Below are 21,613 nucleotides of genomic sequence, written 5' to 3'. Positions count from 1 at the left end.
ATATTTTTCTAATTAATCATTTTCATTAATCCCTAATCGATAATCGATATTTCAATAGATTAACATTTGAGTTAAATCTTAAATTGATCACTGAAGTTATCTCCAGATATCAATATTTTGATCATTCTTATCGGGGTCTCGAATACATCACTTTAGTGGTTAGTAATCACATTGTCGTTTGTTTGACTAATTGACTTAACGGAGAATGCCAGGATGTTGATGTGGCTTGAAGGTTGTGCACAGACCTGGGGTCATTAGACGCGTTTCATATTCATATGTATTGGCATTTGGCATGTTAAACATTAAGTTTTTCTTTTTCATTCTTTCCTTTTCATCCGATTGAAAAAAGTCATATTTTATTTTAAAAAACTCAATCTTTTAAAAAAAAATAAAAACAATCAAAAATTATTGTAAAGCTAAAATTTAATTTTGTATACTTAATTGTAAATATTTTTTCTTCGTTAAACACGAAAGAAGTTATATATTACTTTAAAATATCAATCTTTCTTCTAAAAATTAAATGTATTAAAAATATACTTAAAATCAAAAATTAAGTTTTTATATTTTGAATTTTTAATCTATTTTTTTCCGATAAACCCCAATCTTTTGTTTTTTAATTGAATGAGTAATTTAGATGGAATCTCAATCTTTTTTTTTAAAGTTATAAATTTATAAAATAATTTTTATTAAAGAAAAAATAAGCTTTTAATTTTACTTATAACTTCAAATCTTAGTTTTTATTTGAAAATATACCAAATATATTTGTTTAAGAATCAAAATTTAAGTTTTTGTTTCAAATTCCTTATCTTTCTTTTTGATCGAATAAAAACCATGTTTTACTAAAATCTCAAACTTTTGTAAAATTTATAAAAAATTAACATTTTCTCCACGGGTTAACTTTTATTTTAAAATCAAGGATTATGTTTTTTTGTTTTAATTCTTTATCAGTAATATTTCTTTTTCTTTGTTTGGACTGAAAAATTAAAATTTACTTAAAATCAAACTAAACTCTAACTTCCTGGAAAAACATAACCCCAATCTTATTTGTCAGATTGAAGCTCAGACAAAATCACTCAGCGCTATCAATTATGGAAGGAATAGAAACCAAAGTCTTCAAGCAAAAACTGTTGGAATAATCTTAAATTTAGTTATTAATTATTTGTTTATTTAATTATTAGATATTTTAGATATTTAGCAATAGATTAATTATTAGAGAAAAATATTATTTTAGAATTGTTTAGTAGTGGGGTAGTAGAGTTATGGAGTAAATTATGGACATGTAATTTACCCATTAATTAGTGGTGGTTAGTTTTAGTAGTAGTTAGTTTTAATATGTTTGTAAAGCCTATATAATAGTTAGTTTGCCTTGAGTTTTACAAGAGGAAAAGAATAACAAGAAAAGAGCAGTACAAGTTTTCTGCAAAAAAATGTAGGTGTCTTCTTTTTTCTCTAAATTTTTTGAACATGGTATCAGAGCCATATGATTCAGGACTTATAAAACTCTTATAAAAATACACATATACATATATATATATTATCCTTAATATTTTCCATGGCATCAAACAATTTCTCCGTCTCTATTCCATTATTCAAAGGAAAGCCACAATGCTACAAATGCAAAAAATATGGGCATCTGGCAAAGAATTGTAGATTTTAGAATGATGAAGAAAGGATGGCACAATTGATCGACAATTGATCGAGGGAGAACCACTCCTTTAGAGTTGCGGAGAGAAAGTGCTCCAAAGTATTTTTGATGAGAAAGTGCATCAAAATTGATGGTGGTGAGAAGTGCATCACATGCGAATAGAAAGTGCTTCGTAAATTTAAGATTATGGGGTGAATGTTGGAATAATCTTAAATTTAGTTATTAATTATTTGTTTATTTAATTATTAGATATTTTAGATATTTAGCAATAGATTAATTATTAGAGAAAAATATTATTTTAGAATTGTTTAGTAGTGGGGTAGTGGAGTTATGGAGTAAATTATGGACATGTAATTTACCCATTAATTAGTAGTGGTTAGTTTTAGTAATAGTTAGTTTTAATATGTTTGTAAAGCCTATATAATGGTTAGTTTGCCTTGAATTTTACAAGAGGAAAAGAATAACAAGAAAAGAGCAGTACAAGTTTTTTGCAAAAAAATGCAGGTGTCTTCTTTTTTCTCTAAGTTTTTTCAACAAAAACACATGAGTTTACCTAACTCAGTAACACACAAAACTAACCTTGTATGAAAATTGATTTAAGTATTACATGAAAGTAGTTAAGGTCTAATGGGGTATATTGCAATTAGGAGTTTATCTCCAATTTCAAAATAAAGCTCGTGTTAAATTACAATGGATGTTTTTTTATTTACAGTGAAGAATATAAGTACACAACAACACACTGATTCATCTGTCACGTCATATCCACGGATAGTTTATCACAGTTTCTGTTAGGTGAAGACAGTCAAACTAACAGGAGTGTCATTATCATCTACTAAAGTGATATATTAGAGACCCCGATAAAAATGATGAAGATATTAATATATGGGTCTCACTTCGGTGATCAATTTGAGATTTAACTCATTATCATTTTTAATTAGATAGATCTAAATTTAACTATATAAAAATTGTGGGAACCTTTTTTTTTTCTTTTAAATTTGTCAAACTGTCAATTTTTTTTGTAAAAAATGGATAAATTTACAAATCAGGTTGCCAATGACTGCATAACGATCGAGCTGATAGTAGTTGCATATATGCCTCTTAATGAGCAAAGATCAGATCCAACCCGTCGATCCAAGATCATTTTAGCGTATATAGATTTAACTAAAAAATCTGTTTTGAAGAAAAATTTGATTAAAAAATCGATAATAAATGAAGCGAATATTGGTTTAGGTCAATCCGATCTGTTAATGATCCAATTCGATTTAAATGTATATATAGTATAATATATATTATATTATATTATATTATATAATACATATATTTTTTAGTGATTCTAATTATAAAAGTCTCATCTCAACCTAATCAAGAGTCCGTCCATTTCTATATATCCTAATTGTTTTCACTTTTCACACCCACATATCGGGGTGAGAATCGGGCGGTTTCAAGGCTCCAGACTGAATCAAACCAAATATATGGGATTCTTTAAATTTCAATTTGAACCAAATTGTTAAGTAAAAAAAATTAAAACAATTTGATTCATTTAAAATTATTTGGTTCGGTTTGGTTCCGATTTAAATCTGATATCATTGATGATTTTCACGAAGAACTATGAGAAACAATCAAGAAAGATGAAAGAGAGATCAAGTTGGAAAAAGTAATTCCATTCAAATCAGAAGATGATAAATCTGTTTGTTAGTTTACAAAAATGAAATGAAACTCACTTATATACAAAACTATTTAACTAACTTTCTAACTAACCGCCAGCTCAGCATTACTAAATAAAACTATTTATCTAATATTTACAATATGTGAAAAAAAATATATTATACTTCCACAGCCCCCCTCAAGCTAGACTGGGAATGGAGTGAGTAACCAGGCCAAGCTTGAGACAGAGAAAACGATGTTGATCTGCCCCCAGAGCTTTTGTCATAAGACCAGCAAGTTGCAAAACATATTAACATGTAAAATATTTATGAGATTTTTGAGAACATAATCCCGAATGAAATGACAATCAACCCTGAGATGTTTATTATGTTCTTGATATACATGATTTTCAACAATATATTGAGCAGCTAAATTATCGCAGAACAAGTCAATAGGAGTTGGAATAGAGATGTGCATATCAGCCAACAAGCCATGAAGCCAAATAATTTTACTAGTAGTATAGCTCATGCTCCTAGACTCAGCTTCACAAGAACTTTTAGATATGGTTTTCTGTTTCTTTGTTTTCCAAGAAATCAAAGAATTGCCGAGAAAAACAGTATAGCCAGAAACATATTTTGCAGAAAAAACACAATTACCCCAATCTGAATCACAGTAAGCCTTTAAAACCATATCATTGTTTGAAGGATAGAACAAACCAGTATTAATAGTGCCCTTGAGATTATGCAAAACATGCATAGCAGCATTAAGATGAGTTTAGGCAGGAGCTTGAAGAAATTGACTAAGATGTTACACTGCAAAAGAAATATCAGGTCTGGTCATATTCAAATAAAGCAATTTTGCAATAAGCCTTTGTTGTGCAAGACATGCATGTATCATAACAAGACTAAGTCATATTGACAATCCTAAGATTAGTTGTATTGTAATCTTAATCTGTAATTTATACTTGTAACACTTAATGTCTGTAAAATAAAAATGGAGCAGACTGGAGCATTTTTCCCTAAACAGTGTCAAGCCTAAGAATTCTATCTGGAAGAAGATCAAGAAGGTCATGCCTCAGAAGAATTATGAAGAAGCTTGGAGTTGAATAATTCTGTTTGGTGAAAAACATTCTAAGTCAATATCTCTACAAGTCACAAAATTAGTGTTATAGAGAAGTCATTCGAGAACTCAGAAAGACCTATCGAGAACTCAGAAATACCTATCGAGAACTCAGGAAATGCTATTGGAGATATCGATAAGTCGGATACCCATTCGAGAACTCAGAGATATTGACAAGTATACATTCATTAGAGAACTCTGAGTTATCGATGAGCCAAAGTCCATTAGAGAACTCTGAGTTATCGATAAACCAAAATTCACTAGAGAACTCAGAGATGTCGATAAGTCAAGTCAACAATGAAGTTTCAGAGATATCGACAAGCCAACATGCCTATCGAGATGACAAGTTCTCTACAGCTTAATTGGAGATCTCGAAGTGAAGAAATTTCTCTAAGTACAGAATTACAGAACAGTTAAATATCCAAGGTTGCAAATCAACAAACAATTCACACAGCTGGATTGACAAGTCTACAAAAAGCAACTTGAGAGATGTGCAAGATTAATGGTGAAGCTTAACTGACAAAGGAGGATCAACCAATATACAGTGGATGAAGATATGCTAATCTAGATATGGAAATCTCATTTTTCCTTTAAATAGAAATGATTAGTGACAGGTTAGAAAAGTGATTAGCACTTCTTATTGTTCACTGTGTAAACCAAAGTTAACTATCATATAAAGTTAACTGAGGTCCTTTGTTTAAGATAGGACTGAATAGATTAGAAATTGAATTCTCTCTCAAGAAAGAAGCTAAGTTCCAAACCAAGAACTTAGAGATTTTGTAGCAAAACACTACTTGATTTTTAATATAAATTTAAGTGAGTTTTGAAAATCTTTGTTTTACATATTTGCATTGTTATTTATGTTTAACATCTATTCTACAAAATCATTGATAACAACCAACTGCTAAACCCAAAGTCGATCAAAAAGTAAACATTTAAGCCAAAATACATTCACCCCCCCCTCTGTGTTGTATTCATATCTAATAAGTGGTATCAGAGCAAAATCTGAAAGTAAACAGATTAGATCTTGGAAAAATGAATACACAGAAAATCAGTAGTATCAAGATTCCTCCCTTTGATAAGGCCAACTACACTTTATGGAAAAAGAAAATGTTGTTGTTTATAAGAATAGCCAATCACCTTTACATTCAGATCCTCAAAAATGGGCCCTTCACTCCTATGGTTAGAAGTTGAGGAAACCACATATGGAGACATGGTTATTCCAGCTCATTATGCTCCCAAGGATGCCTCTGAGTATACTGAAACTGAAATAGAGAAAGTTTCCCTAGACAGTGCTTTGCAACTGATACTAATTGAGTCACTTGACAATGTAATGTATAATAACATTGTCAATTGTGACACTGCTAAACAGATCTGGGAAAAGATTGAGATACTCTGTGATGGAACTGAGGAGGTTAGGTCAAATCAAATAAGGATATTGATTTCTCAGTATGAGGGTTTTATGGCTAAACCAAAGGAAGGTATTATTGATGTGTTTGAAAGGTTTAATAAGCTGATAAATGACTAGCAGTTTCATGATAAATTTTATGATGTTGAAGAAGTGAATTTGAAGTTTTTGCTTACTCTCCCTGATCATTTGGAACAAAAGATCTCTGCAATCAGAGAAGGAAGGGATTTGAGTAGAATCACACTGGAAGTGCTCTATGGGGTTCTGAAAACTTATGAACTTGAAATGATTCAAAAGAAATCATTAAGAGCTGGTCAAGGATATATAATGGATGGCTCAAGTGCACTGATTGTGAATGATGGCCAGACCTCTAATGATGAGCAAAGATCCCAAACTCCAGAAATTTCTACAAGTGAGAAAAGAGTCAATGACACTAAAGAGCAAGTCATACTGGAATTGGATGAAGAAGATGAGTTATACACTCTTGATGAGCTTGATGAGCTAGACAAATCAATGGCTTACTTGGCTAGAAAATTCTCTAACATTAGAGTGAAGAAACCAAGATTTTTCAAGAGCAAAGGACAGTCCTTCAACAAAGACAGCAGCTGGAAAGGAAAAGGGAAGTACACTCCTGATAGCAAAATTGGCTACAAAACTGGATCTGTTGATAGATCAAACATAAGGTGCTTTAACTGTGATGAGTTGGGCCATTTTGCTACAGAATGTAGGAAACCCAATAAGGCAAAGAAAGATAAAGCCTATCTTGAATTGGAAGCAAAGTATGATGCTCTTCTAAAGAAGCAACAAGGGAAAGCTTATATTGCTGAGGGCAAAAGCTGGGATGATTCAGATAATGATGAAGATGAAGAAGTTGGAAACTATGCACTCATGGCCTTGGAGCAAGGAGATTCTTCATCATCTAAATCACAGGTACCAACTCTTACCACAATTGATTTAAATGTGAGTCAATATAAGGAAACTGTTGAAAAGATGAGCACAGAAATGTTCCACATTCATACAAGCATGGTTGCTGCAAATGAGGAAGTTAGCAGATTGAAAAAGATCAATGAAAAACTAAAAACTTGAGAGTGAAAAACAAGAGACTGATTTGTTGCTGGTTGAGCTTGATGCTGCTAAGCAAGAAAATGCATACTTAAAGAACAAATTAAAGTGTGCAAGTGAAATTGAAGCAGTATTGAGAGAAAGGCTGGAGAAGAATGAAGTGAAGCTGAAATCCTTCAAAAATGCTTCTGAGTTGATTGGCCAATATCATGAAAAGAACAAGCCATGTGCAAAAATTGCCATTGATCTTGATTATGAGGGTTTGAACAACAAAAAAAAGTATGTCAGTGACAAAGAAAAATCAACTGAAACTGAGAATGTTCCAATTATTTTGAAAAAAGTTGAATCACCTTTGTTCAAGGCATGTGAGGTGAACTTCAGTGAAGAAGAGTTGATCATCAAACAGGAGATAGCTGATGAGGACAAGGAAAAGAAAAATGATGAGACAACTCAGTCTTCCATCTCTGTTGAAACACTAAAAGCCAATCGAGAAACTAAGGAGGCTGTGAAGGAGATTAAAGCTGAAGAGGTCAAAAAGAAAAAGAAGAATATAAATGGAAAGATTGGGATAAATAAAAACAATAATTTTGCTTATGTTGCAGATGCTCCTAGAAAGAGGTGTGAGAATTGTGGATCAATGCATCACCTAACTCACCTTTGTAAAAAGATTGTTAGCAATCCACCTGAAGGAGTCTGCAAGTACAATGAAGCTAAGGCTAATGATCTCTATTCATTCTATGACAAGTTTGACTGCATTCCCTGCAACATGAAAGTGATGAAGAGTTGCCACAAATTGAGAATTGATTTCATAAAATCAAAAGTTGGTTCTATATCTGAAAGGGAAAATGCTCAACAGTCTATGAATTCCATTTTATCTGAAATTTCTCATTCTACTTCTGCAAAATCAGTTAACAAGAAGAAAATGCCCAACACAGCTTCGGTAGCTAAACACACTTAATTCTCATTGTGTACAGGGCAAAGGAAAGAAGGTCATATGGATCATTGATAGTGGATGTTCCAGGAATATGACAGGTGATAAGGCCCTGCTATCACAATTTGAGGAGATGGCTGGCCCTTTGGTGACCTTTGGAAACAACAGCAAAGGTTCACAATGGGATATGGCAAGATTGTTTCTGGAAATGTTGTCATTGAAGATGTAGCACTAGTTGCTGGATTAGAAGTAAATCTTCTAAGTGTTAGTCAATTTGCAGACAGAGGTTTTCAAGTTGTTTTCAACAAAGAAGATTGTGCTTTTATTAGCAAAAAGACTGGTGAAATTGCTCTTAAAGGAGTAAGAAAGGGAAGCTTGTTTGTTGCAGAGTTAGACTCAACAAATAAGGATGGAGTTTGTTGTTTCTACACCAAGGCATCAGAAGAGCAAAGCAAATTATGGCATAAGAAGCTATCTCACTTGAATTTCAAAGCAATCAACACCTTAGTCAAGAAGGAGCTTGTGAGAGACATGCCCAGTCTGGAATTTGCTCAACTGGAAGTTTGTGAAGCTTGTCAGAGAGGAAAAATGAAAAGATCAAGTCACAAGTCAAAATCTATGAATTATATAAGTGCACCTCTGCAACTTATTCACATGGACTTGTTTGGGCCAGTAAATGTCTTGTCCATTTCAAGGAACAAATATGCCCTTGTCATGGTTGATGATTTTTCAAGATACACTTGGGTTGAGTTCATGTACTCTAAAGATGAAACTCCAAACATTATAATTGAGCACATCAAGAAAATTGAGAAGCAAGTTGAAGGAAAAGTTAGTGTGAAAAGATTGAGGAGTGATAATGGAATAGAATTCAGAAACTCAACATTAAGTGAATTCTGTAAAAGCAAAGACATTGTTCAAGAATTTTCAACAGCTAGAACACCTCAACAGAATGGAGTAGTTGAGAGGAAAAATAGAACATTGGTTGAAGCTGCTAGAACCTTGCTACAAGATGCTCAGTTGCCAACTAGTTTTTGGGAAGAGGCTGTTAATACTGCATGCTACACTCAAAACATATATCTCATCAACAAAGCTCATGGAAAATCACCTTACTCAATCATGTCTAACAGGAAGCCTACAGTGAAACATCTACATGTGTTTGGAAGCAAGTGTTATATTCTAAAAGAAAACTCTGAATATGTGGGAAAATTTGACTCTAAAGTTTTTGATGCAATTTTTCTGGGATATTCATTGGAAAGAACAGCCTACAAAGTTTATGTGATTGATCAAAAGAAAATTATGGAAAGCACAGATGTGACTTTTGATGATGACAAGTGTCCAGGCTTGGAATGCCTTGATGTAAATGATGTTGAAGCCCTTGCATTTGAGAATCTAACCATTGATAGTGATTCTGATGAGGAAGATGAAGTTGTGGCACAACAAATGACAAATGAAGAGACCTCTGAACAAAATCATGGAAATGAAAGCTCTCTTCAGACACCTGAATTTGATGGCACAAACTCAGGGGGAGAAGGAGAGAATGGAAATGACAGTCATGGTAATACTGAAGAAAATGATGAAGGCACTTGTCAACAGACACACACTAGAAAGTGGGATATGAGTCATACAGTAGAAGCTATGATTGGTAATCCCTCAACTGGTGTGAGAACTAGAAGTGTAACTGCTAATGAATGCCTACATGCATGTTTTCTATCTCAGCTCTATTGGATCCTGATTGGATATATGTTATGCAGGAGAAGCTGAATCAGTTTGAGAGGAACAAAGTTTGGAAATTAGTCCCTGCACCATAGAACAGAAGCATAATTGGAACTAAATGGGTGTACAGGAACAAAATGGATGAAAATGGAATTGTTACTAGAAACAAAGCAAGGCTGGTTGCTAAAAGCTACTCACAAGAAGAGGGAACTGACTATGATGAGACTTTTGCTCATGTTGCAAGACTAGAAGCAATAAGAATTTTTCTGGCATTTGCTGCACACTCAAATTTCAAGGTGTGTCAAATGGATGTCAAGAGTGCTTTTCTTAATGGTGAACTAGAAAAAGAAGTTTATGTGCAACAGCCACCTGACTTTGAAAATCTAGAATTTCCTAACTTTGTTTACAAATTACTCAAGACTCTATATGGATTGAAACAGGCACCTAGAGCCTGGTATGACACACTGTCAGAATTTCTACTCAAACATGGTTTTATCAGAGGTACTATTGATAAGACTCTCTTCTACAAGAAGCATGGTGAAGATATGATCCTAGTTCAAATCTATGTGGATGATATCATCTTTGGATCTGCAAATGAAAAGTTTTGTCAAAGATTCTCTAGGCTAATGCAGAGTGAGTATGAAATGAGCATGATGGGAGAATTGAGTTACTTCCTTGGCCTTCAAGTTAGTCAAAGAAGTGATGGTATTTTCATCATCCTAAACCAAATATGTGAATGACTTATTGAAGTAATTTGGTATGGTGGATAGCTCACCTGCATCTACACCAATGTCTACTGCAACCAAGTTGGATGAAGACAAAAAAGACAAGAATGTGGATATTTCAAGCTACAAAGGGATGATTGGATCATTGCTTTATTTGACTGCTAGTAGACCAGACATCATGTTTGTTACTTGTCTATGTGCTAGATTTCAAGCCAATCCAAAGGAATCACATTTGATGGCTGTGAAAAGGATTTTCAGATACTTAAAGGGAACTCCAAACTTGAGATTATGGTATCTTAAGGAAACTGATTTTGAAGCTGTTGGATACACAGATGCAGATTTTGCTGGATGCAGGGTTGATAGGAAAAGTACTAGTGAAAGCTGTCAATTTCTTAGTCAAAGACTTGTATCCTGGTATAGTAATAAACAACAATCTGTGTCAACTTCCACAGCTGAGGCTGAATATATAGCTGCTGGAAGTTGTTGTGCTCAAGTGCTTTGGATTAGAAATCAGCTAATGGACCATGGTCTAGTGTTACACAAAATTCCTATTATGTGTGACAATACTAGCATCTCATCATTGTTAAATATATAAATATGAATGTATTTTCTAATTTGAATAGGATGCCACCTAAATTCTCACATCTCATCATTGTTAAATAATTATATATTTTTTCTTTGTAAATCCAAAATAATCTCCTTTAATTATACGTGTATTTTTTGACTTATAATTTGTTAAAAAATATCTGAACTTCTTTTGTTTATAAATAATGATAACGTTTCTGTAAAATCCGAACTCTTCTTGTTTATAAATTATGATATACATGAATTTTACTTGAATACATGAATTTCAAAAAAAATGTGATCTACGACTTGAATTTTAGCTCGTGCATGGTATTTATAAGCCACTAACTCAAATATCTATTTTATCATCGCTTTTAACTTCTCACTGATTAATATCTTTCCTATCTCATGAATTTGTTAAGGTAGTGTGGAATTAAATTAACAATAATTTGTTCTGAGTATTATATATATATATATATATTTAATTCAGAAAAAAATTAAAATTATTATCTTCGCTATACATTTAAAGCACATTGAGTGAAAGTCAAACTACCTGTATTATTATGGACCAGAGGATTAATTCGGAACTAAAACATGCTAGTTCATCTAGCTGAGAAATCTGATTAGCATGCACTTCTATTTCTACAATAATTACTCGACAGTTGAACTATATTACACCTGCAAATTAACCACTTCGTACTAGATCACTTAACCTTGTATTGTCATTCTCATATATAATAATATACTCAGGTTAATGGACAGACAAGTTGTCGACCTGTTGGCGGTGGTGGCGGCGTTTAGTTTATTCGTAGTTAGTTTTCCGGTACTTATATCTGCATGCGACAATTCAACGAGTGCAGCAGCGGGCCTGAGAGATTGTGTAGTTACCGGAAATTTAACAGATGGTTTATGTTCTCAAGTCATTCAACCTCTCGGGTATATTTGCTCCGAACACATTGTATGTACATGATCTTTCTCTATGGTTACAGAAGATGAACTGCCATTGTGTAAATTTAATTGTATATTTTTCTGCGTTTTATATACTAGGCGTATACGGGTGCGGCAATACATGAATTCGGTAAATAGAATAATACGAGGCTTGTTGGTGCGGGGAATAAGACATGGATAATAATAATGATTTAAATATGTATTTGCTATGAGTTATGAATGATGAAAATTCATTAACAAGAACCAATAGTTTTATGCAAATTGAATCATATAGGTGATATAACATTTGAAACACAAGAATTTAAAACAAAATCACTAACATTGTAGTGCAAATGGTAATAAAAGATGAATTTTAATTGAGACTTTTGAGCATCCGATATCCTCACTCAGTATCAGACGTGGGGTGCGTAGGACACATGGATTCGTTGGGAGACCAAAAAATCCCTGCTTTTTATCTGGGCGTGCTTGTTTAATCTTGATTTGAATAAGCAGCCATGCAGTTACGATTTTGTACTACTGTGTAGTCTTGCACATTAAGTTGCCATCTGGAGTAATAATCAATCTAAAGATGTTATAATTAGAATGATATGTAGGCTTGTTCATTATAAAGTCTTTTGGCCTTTTTCAACTCGCGACGGATTTATATTTACATCGAGCTCTCGAATTTTTTCTGAATCGATAGAAGGGAAGAACTGATACCGATTACATGTTACCACATACTGCAGGTTCAAACAGAAGATAAATTTTTGCTGGGGCTTCAAAGGGTGTCGTCTAGTAAGGCAAATTCAGAGGGAAAGAAAGGTCCTCCAGTTCTGCTGTTACATGGACTCTTCATGGTACTTAGATCTTCCTTTGGTACATGTATCATCTGCAGATTTTCGCTATAGTAAGCGTGATTAGCTTGGAACATTGTTCTAACTGCAATGAGTAATGTTAATTTGCTCTAATTTACAAACAGGGCGGTGAAGCTTGGTTCTTGAACGGCATTGATAACTCACTAGGCTTCCTACTTGCTGACAAAGGTTATGATGTTTGGGTTGGAAATGTAAGAGGGGTACAATGGAGTCCCGGCCATGTATCTTTGTCGAAATTGGACAAGGTATTCTCAGTAACCTCACAATTCCATTTCCATGTAGTTATTACAGTACTGTAAATGCATATGTTATTGATAGGAGAACTATCAAAATGTACTAGCTCAAGTCTCAACTCAAGAATCTTTTAAATAATATGATGAATCTTTAGGAATTTTGGGCCTGGAGTTGGACGGAATTGGCTAAATTTGATCTTCCTGCAATGCTCAATTATGTAAACAATATCACAAATTCCAAAGTATTCGTCATTGGACATTCACAGGTACCTTAATGTCTTTCATAGCTGGTAGGGTTTGTAAACCGCGCTATTTACTTGTGTTTCTGAAGAACGTCTTTTGTGTGATTATCCTGCGTTAGGGAACGTTGATGTCAATTGTTGGTTTTACGAACCAAGAATTGGCAAACAAAGTTAATGGCGCTGCCTTTCTTTGTCCCATAGCATACTTGCACTGGGTAGAGGTTCCAATTATCCGAATGGCAGTTCTACTGCATGTTGATAACGTACGTATCTTCTTCTGTTCTAGTTTTCTCAAATTGTTCAAACGTTATCTAATATCATCCTATCAACTAATAGATTTAGTTAGAAATGCAACTACGATTCTTAATTGAATAATTTGTTGACAGATGGTTACAGACGACATACCTTCAATTGATTTAAGGAGGTAATTCATAATAATTTCATTCACTTTCGTCTCTCTGTCACTGAAGGGTTGTTTTAAGTTCTCTAACATTGATGCTTTCACCTATTTTTTTCAGTGCAATAGGCACTCACACGATGAGGGATTTATGCAGGGGAGATGCAGAGTACTGTAAGAATTTGGTTAGATCCCTTACAGGTTACGTTCTTCTACGTTTCTTCCATCAATCATAAATAATGGAATACTTTCATTTGAAGTACTTAATCAAGCATTTAGCTGAATGTTTGCAGGGGAGAACTGCTGCTTTGACATCCAAAAAGTGAACAATTATTTGAGATTTGGTCCTCAACCGACGTCTACAAGGAACTTAGCACATCTCGCTAAAAGTATGTGTGCTTAATATCTGGTACAGAAACATGTTATGTACATAACTCCCTTTCTAATGTGCAGTTTGTGTTGAATTTGCAGTGGTACGATCAGGTTATATTACTGTATATGACTATGGACAGTTGGGTAACATTGACAAATACGGGCGATTCAATGCTCCTAGCTTTAATCTATCTGAAATTCCTGCTTCAATTCCAATGTGGTTTGCATCTGGGGAAAATGATCCATTGTCAGACTCGATAGATGTGAGGAATACTCTATCCGAGCTGCAACAATCACCACGAGAAACAGCAGCACTGGAAGTGCCGAATTATGGTCATCTAGATTTTCTCTTCAGTTGGTCAGCAAAGAAAGATGTTTACGATAGCCTGTTTTTGTTCTTGGGAAATCATACCAGCACTGTCGATTCATAAGTACAGCGACACTGGGAGTAAAGATCTATGGTCATCCATAGGACTGTAGCTAATGTCTTAGTGTTATGACTGACTGCTCTTAAAAGTAAAATATGACACTTGGGATTTATATGTTGGTAGTATTTTGTGACTTCTGATGTTAAAACTTCCTTAGTTTAACCTTTTATTCTCCCCCTCATTTTCCTTTTCCATACTCTTCGATCTGTGGTACTTTCCTCATTAGTGCCCTGTAATGTAAAGGTGGCTGGGCTATACTATCAGGAGACGACAACCTCAAGTAAACCTCATAATTTGTCTCACTCGTAAAGGGTCTGTCCCATTTACAAAAGAGATTGTCCCATTTGTCTTATCAACTAGAATATCGAATATATAGATTGTGCCTTCTAATTTCAAACCGGCATAGTAAGAAGAACTATATTCGATGAAGGATCCAGCATGTTGTATATGGAACACTGAATTAATGAGTTTAAAGATGAATCTTGGGATGAGCTTCTCCCTGCAACCCTATCACATTTACTTGCAAATTAGGACTATATGACATATGGGGATCGAATCTAGACTACAAAATGACTGTTTTAATTGGTATCAGCCTAGGCTATATGACAAGGCAAAGTTGGGTCAATGCAGTATATTATGATTTATGATATGATATCAGTATGAGGAGACTAATTGAACTGCAGCTTATAGGCTGGTTGCTTCAGTGGGTTTGGCTCCTCCCCAGATTTTCCAATCTTTATAACTTGGACAACACCTTTGATATTGGGTGCATTGCATTAGAGTAAATATGCAGCCAATCACATAATGTATTCTGGTTTATTTCACTCTCACTTGACCCTGCTACTGCACAAACAGATTATCCTCCAAAAACAATTTCCTACACATCAATGACCAACCTGAATCAAGAAAATGCTTTGTGTATAAAATGGTATACAAAATTTTGTAGAAAATGACATATCGTGGGTTTTAATTGGAATGGACCCTGTATTCACATCAACAAACTCAATAAAAATATTATACATCAATTGTTATATTATTCTACACAAATTTTTTGTACAAAATTCTGTACACCTAGCACTACTAATCTATTATATAACTTGTTTAATAGCCTAAAATAGGCCTTACTGCTTACGCTAACAATTTAAGTTTTTCTATAAATTGATCTCTTAAAAAGCTTGATTCAACTAGTTTTGAATGCTGAGTCCTCCCAACCACATTTATTTAATTAAACTCATATAAAAATACATATATTGAGAAATAAAGAATTTAAACTGTTGATATCTTGTCCGATTAGATATGGATATGGTAACTAAAATCTAAGCACTTCGCTGCTAATCATCACATCAGTTATTTCTTTTATTTCCATGTCTAAAAGGATTATGAGCATTTGAATTATATTTTTAATTCCGGTGGACTTTTAAAAAGTTAGGTCTGTCACGTTAGGTTAGTTTCACTTAACGAAGATTTTAACGTCTTTACGTAACAAAATTTATTCAGTGTAATAATCTTAAAAAAAATCGTTCAACTAAATTATAAAGCGTTTGGGGATACTATCATGTAGATTTCCCAAAAGACCCTTATTTAGATTTGCGTGAAAAGTTTGCTAGTCGTTTGCACCATTCAAGAACCAATCGGTATCTGTATCTGGATGCAGTGTACTCCAACATGGGAAACAGGTAGCCTTATTTTAGGACCAATGTAGTTTATATGTCTTTTCCCAAATCTTTCATTCCCCAAAACTGTTTCTTTTTCTAGTACATTCTATTCATTGAGTTCCTCTTTTCTGAGAAAGTAGCACGTTTTTCCCCAAAATAGGTGGCGGCATATATATCAAGAATGTAGTCCAATCCTCCATCAACTATAGTGAACTTCAGTTTTCTAGTCAAATCCACCACTCCTCCCACAATGCACCACATGTGTATATATATCCCAATCTATAACGTTTCATAACAACACACAAGCTCAAGAACACAAACCTAACTAGCTTTCATTAAGCTCTTTCATTATGGTTTCAAACAAAGTCGTTCATTTTACAATCAAACTTCTTCTGTTTTCTCTTCTTCTGTGCTCAAAGGCTCCTGCTACAATAGCCAGCCGGCCATTGTCCAAATGATCATGATCAGTTACAGAAGACAAGAACAAGCGCTCAATCATCACGTAAGCAAAGATATCGAAGATTTTCTTAAGGATCATGGATATGCAGCTGGCAGCTATCAAATCCTCTGGACCGAGTTCCCGTAGGCCCAGGACACAGAGTTAAAGGCCTTCCATCGCTTCGAACTCTTAAGGACTCCGGTCCTAGTCCTGGTGTTGGACACAAATATGTCACGGCCAATGATCACCATTAAAATTCAAGAAGTTTACATGATGAAGATTATACTACAAGCTAGGGCATGTCTTTTGTTTTCGATTTAAATGTCATACCAAAAAAAATGGTTAGTTTACTACTATGTAACTGAGAAGATACTCTTATTATGATTTGGAAGGATCTTGAGAAGATTTTACATTTGAAGTCCGCATAGGGAGTCAGCATACTAGACTTTGTACACATGCAGCTGCAGGTGCCACATTTTAAGGCATGAGGGAGACTTGTGTGTGAAGTAATAATATTATCGCAAGTTAAGGTTATCTATATGTATTACTGCTTGAAATTTTATAATACATGTTTTAGCTTCGTGTTGCTTTATACTGTCCAATAATTTGTCTAATTTAAGCTATATTCACTATTCAGAATGTGGATTAACCTATTATAAGATGAATAATGTTAGATACCCTAAATGTGAATAATGTTCCCAAATATTTTCTTGAATCACATGAGATGACATTTGTTAATTTTTAATTTATGAAAGCATATATTTGCACGCGTGATCACATTCTCATTATTAGAGAAGTCATGTATCATATTATTTGGGAACTGTGCTGTGTACTCGGTCATTTCTCATTGTATTAAGAGATGAGAGAATGTTGATTTATATATTATAATTTACATAGAGAGATCATCAGAAAAAATAAAAGAGTTATTGACAATGATGTTGATTTATATATTGTATAGTTATATATAAGATGTGTGCATTAGTTGCTTTTGGTTCAACTTAATGCGGCCATTGTTAGTGCCGCCTCCTGTCATAGCAAAGTTTTGCAAAAAAAATTAACTGTTCAGTGCCCCCCCTTCATGGAATTTGGATCGAAAAAAATTATGTAATGACATTCATTTAGCTATCATAAATAATATCTGCATGAGGAATTTTCTTTTTGAACAAACCCTAATATCCCCTTTCATTTCTTGATTTTGACCAAGTCAATTCTTTATATAAATAAATCATAGTAGCATTATAGGCAATATTTTACTTGATTAAGAATTATTGTCGGGTACTTCCATTGTCATCCCGGGGTTACGAACGATGACTTGTGAGTCTACGAAGAATGATATGTGTGTTTATAGATTTTAAGGGGAAGTCGGACGAGAAGGGCCTAACTCATTTATGAACGAAGATTTTTACGAGATATGTGAGTCGCATGCGAAAAAAATCATGGGCCAAGGTATTAATGTTTAAATATAGTAGTATTATAATATTCGTATAAATAAAATATTTTACATACTTTTATATATCATTATATATCAATTTGTAACTAAAATATACATATCTGTGCATACACAAGCCGAGAGTTTTTTAAGTAAACAGTCTCTTTATTTTTTGGAATAATAGTAAAGTTGCCTGCAATATACCCTCCCTGTCCTAATCGATAGATACCGGGTACGCTAGATTGATTGATTGATATAGTTGTATATAAGCTTAAAAGAGAAGAGAAAAATGTTATAAACCATGATAACTTGCAATTCACTTGTGAGAAGTTAGAACTAATGAACCAACCAAAATGTAACAAAAATGAAAAGTCAGCGAAATGCATATGAACCATGGAAGTGTTTTAATTGTAACACCCGTCTATTGCAACTAAAAATCTTAGGTGAAAACGAAGTTTGCCAAATATCAACAGCAAAATCAACATTTGATAATCAGATGTGATTGGACTTTCTCATGTTGACTGATACATTCCTCCTCGAAATCTTGATCAATTTAGGGATGCTCTTTTCGGCACCTAAAGATAAGATCCTGAACCGAAAACTTGTTAACCAATTTGTGGGGATGCTCTTATGTCTTACCATTTTTAGATAGTTGAACACAGTTTACTTTAGTAGTCAAATTCTTGACCTCCCTCGTTGAAGCGAACAACTCAACTATACTTTTGATCAAATGTTCTACTAGTAGGTAAATAAAATATAATAAATAAAACTGGGAACAAAATTAAAACCTAATTAACCTTTTGTTTTGATAATATGTTCTTCATGTTTAGCATTGAATTTTACTAGGCCATGTTGCCAGTGACATTACTACAAAATAATACAGAAGGCCCACTGGGCATGCTTACTAACATTCAATAAGGCCCAAAAAGAACTTTGGGCTGGCCTGTAAATTTAAAATATCATTTACTTTTCCGTTAACTGATCTCTGTAAACTGGTTTAAAAAAAGGCTAACCATGCGGATCCTGACACTTCAGAAAAGTGCAACATTTTAATATTAACCCATCCTCCTTTCAAAAATTTTTATTAATTAACCCATTCTCTGTTTTAGAAATCGGCCGATTTTTCAAAAATCGCCGATAAATCGGTCAAAAATCGCTCAAAAAAATTTGTCCGGTTTGTCCGATTTCCGTAAATCGCCAATAAATCATCTGATAAATCGCAAATCGGTATATCAACCGAATAAATCCAATTTCCGAAATCTGTAACACTCAATCCTCGTAATAACGTCCGATTGAGTAGAGACTGATTGTCAAAAAAAAAAAGTAGAGACTGAGCTTACAAAACTTGACTTCCAAGCAAGTTGCGAAAAAATGTTGAAGCTAAGCTTCAATGTGATCCGCGAACAAACATTTCTTGATTTTCACAACAATTATCTGTAGATGCGTTCAGTGCTTCTGGTAAAAGTGATTATCACTTACTCCCCCAAGACACATTTCTGAATTCACTTCCGGACCTTGCAATTATGTATACCTTATATCCATAAATCAATATATAAATGCAATTATGGATACCTTATACTCCCTCTGTTTTTTTTATTCGTCGTTTTGACTTTTGCACGTATTTCAATGTGGTTTGACCGGCTAATTATAAATATGATTTTAAAAATTTTATTTTTATGAATTAAAATATAAGTTGTGTACTTTTATTTACAAAAAGAAAATTTTATAAATGAGAATTTTAACTAGCCGGTCAAAATACATTAAAATGTGTGCAAAAAGTTAAAGCGACAAATAAAAAAACAGAGAGAGTAAACATTTCTGAACTATGTTCGTTTCTTATATAAATGCAATAAATTCTCTTTGGGCATGCAGGGTATTGTTATTGATACCATGATAACAAATATTATGGTACCAAGAACTATATTTTGACCAGAATAAATTAATGATAAGTTATATCGAGTTGGGTTTCAAATGTTAGGTTTAAAATATATGTTATGATTATTATTTTTTCTCATCTTTTTCTTATTCGAATCGTGTTTTTTTTACTTTAATTTGGTTGGATTCACGTGGGTATTTGATTTTGATTGAGTTATTTTTTCCTGCTGCTTTTGGTTGAAACTCTCGTAAAATTTTCTGCTGGTTTTGGTTGGTACTGAAATATATACTCTCGGTCTCGTTTTGATGATATTGACTCCTCGATAATATTGTTTTTTTTTTCTTTTTCTCTCATCTTCCTTTCCTTTTCTCGTGTTGATAATAGGGTAGCCCTAGGTACATCTGTATACTTCTCCGCCTTTTATTTTATTTTATCTAGTACTCCAGAAACATTGGCGCTACAAGCGATTATTTAGTTTATTTGGTGCTCTACGCACATTGGTCGTTTGAGGGATTGATTTAGTTTATTTGGTAATCTAGGTACATTGACCATTCGAGAAATTGTTTTAGTTTATTTGGTGCTCTATGCACATTGATTTAGTTTATCTGGTACTCTAGGCACAACGACCCTTCGCGGGATTTGATTAGATTTGGATACAATTTGAATTGGGATACAATTTTAATTTGGTTGAGAATTGGATACAGTTTGTTAACCTGGATTCGGTTATTTGAAATTTGTTTGGATTGGTTATTGGGTTAGATTTTATATTTAGATTTAATTTCGATGGTTGCAGATTTGTTATTTGGATTTAGTTTCGATGGTTACAGAATTGTTTTAGTGATAAAGTTATTTTGTTTATTGATAACGTATACGATTTCTCTTATTGGATTGCTTTTTTTTTTCTTTTGTCGCGTGTTTACAATTTCTCTTATGTTGCTGAGCTATGGATTCTGTTGGAAACTTTTGATTATTTTGGATTTGTGACTATGTTGGGATTCATTTGGATACTCTTATTTTCTCAACTAATTTTAAATCGTTTGATTATGTAACTCTGTTTCTTGTTTAGCAAACTCGCGATTCATCATCATGAGTTTCATTATTATAATAATTTCCCGGTTAAGATATTTTTCTTTATTATTGTTTAGTTGTTGACTATATAAACATCTCTTATATTGTTCTATTGTAATACAGAAAAAGTCGTATTATAATAAAACCCTACTTTTCTCTCTTCAAAAATCGTATTATAATAAAACCCTACTTTTCTCTCTTCACTCTATGCTTTACTTTATCAAGTATAAGTAGTGTCCAAAAAACGGAGATCGGGATTGTTTGGCGGAGGGATCTTTCAGTGATTAATCGGATAATCGGTGATTAATCGGATTTATTAATCGGAAGTAATTTATTTAATAAATAATTCTATTTAAATGTCACTAACCTTCCATAAGATTTATTTAATAAATAATTCTATTTAATAAAATCACCATTACTAGTCCATATTTGATATTTAAGTGGTTATACTAATTATTTACTACTTGACTACTAACTAGTCAATATTGGTAGTTACAAAATTATTACCTACTTGTATGAAGAACCCTTACTATTGTTTCTGACTTTGTGTATGTAAAGGAGTCAATATATTAATATAGTATTAATAATTTATTAATATTAATTATTAAATGTTAATTATTAGTTTCAAAAAACTTCAATTTTTCTTTAATTTTTTTTATTAATTTTAAACTTTGACTGATTCGGCCGATTTTTGACCTGAGTCGACCGATTTTTCCCGAACTGCCCGATTTTTAAAAAAAACGTACGTTGGCCCGATTAATGATTAATTGAGACGAGACCCGTCCAAATTCCGATTAATCGGCCGATTAGTCGGTTAATCGGCCGATTTTTAGAACACTATGTATAAGTATTGATGGCTAT

The 21,613-nt window shown here is 33.2% G+C and overlaps 1 protein-coding gene across 1 annotated transcript; it reads left to right on the top strand.

Annotated features, from left to right (window-relative positions):
• The first annotated feature begins 11,500 nt into the window (after positions 1 to 11,500).
• Positions 11,501 to 14,418, top strand: LOC141686931 (triacylglycerol lipase 1-like). Its single transcript, XM_074492043.1, has 9 exons — positions 11,501 to 11,769; positions 12,485 to 12,595; positions 12,718 to 12,858; positions 13,002 to 13,112; positions 13,208 to 13,351; positions 13,475 to 13,512; positions 13,607 to 13,686; positions 13,779 to 13,874; positions 13,957 to 14,418. Exons 1-9 carry the CDS (start codon positions 11,566 to 11,568, stop codon positions 14,286 to 14,288), a joined length of 1,257 nt encoding a protein of 418 aa, XP_074348144.1. The 5' UTR covers positions 11,501 to 11,565; the 3' UTR covers positions 14,289 to 14,418.
• The last annotated feature ends 7,195 nt before the right edge of the window (positions 14,419 to 21,613 follow it).

This window comes from Apium graveolens, chromosome 9 (assembly GCF_009905375.1).
Source record: "Apium graveolens cultivar Ventura chromosome 9, ASM990537v1, whole genome shotgun sequence".
Taxonomy (NCBI): domain Eukaryota; kingdom Viridiplantae; phylum Streptophyta; class Magnoliopsida; order Apiales; family Apiaceae; genus Apium; species Apium graveolens.
Note: the sequence above shows the minus strand (reverse complement) of the source record. Positions and strands in the feature narration are given on the sequence as shown.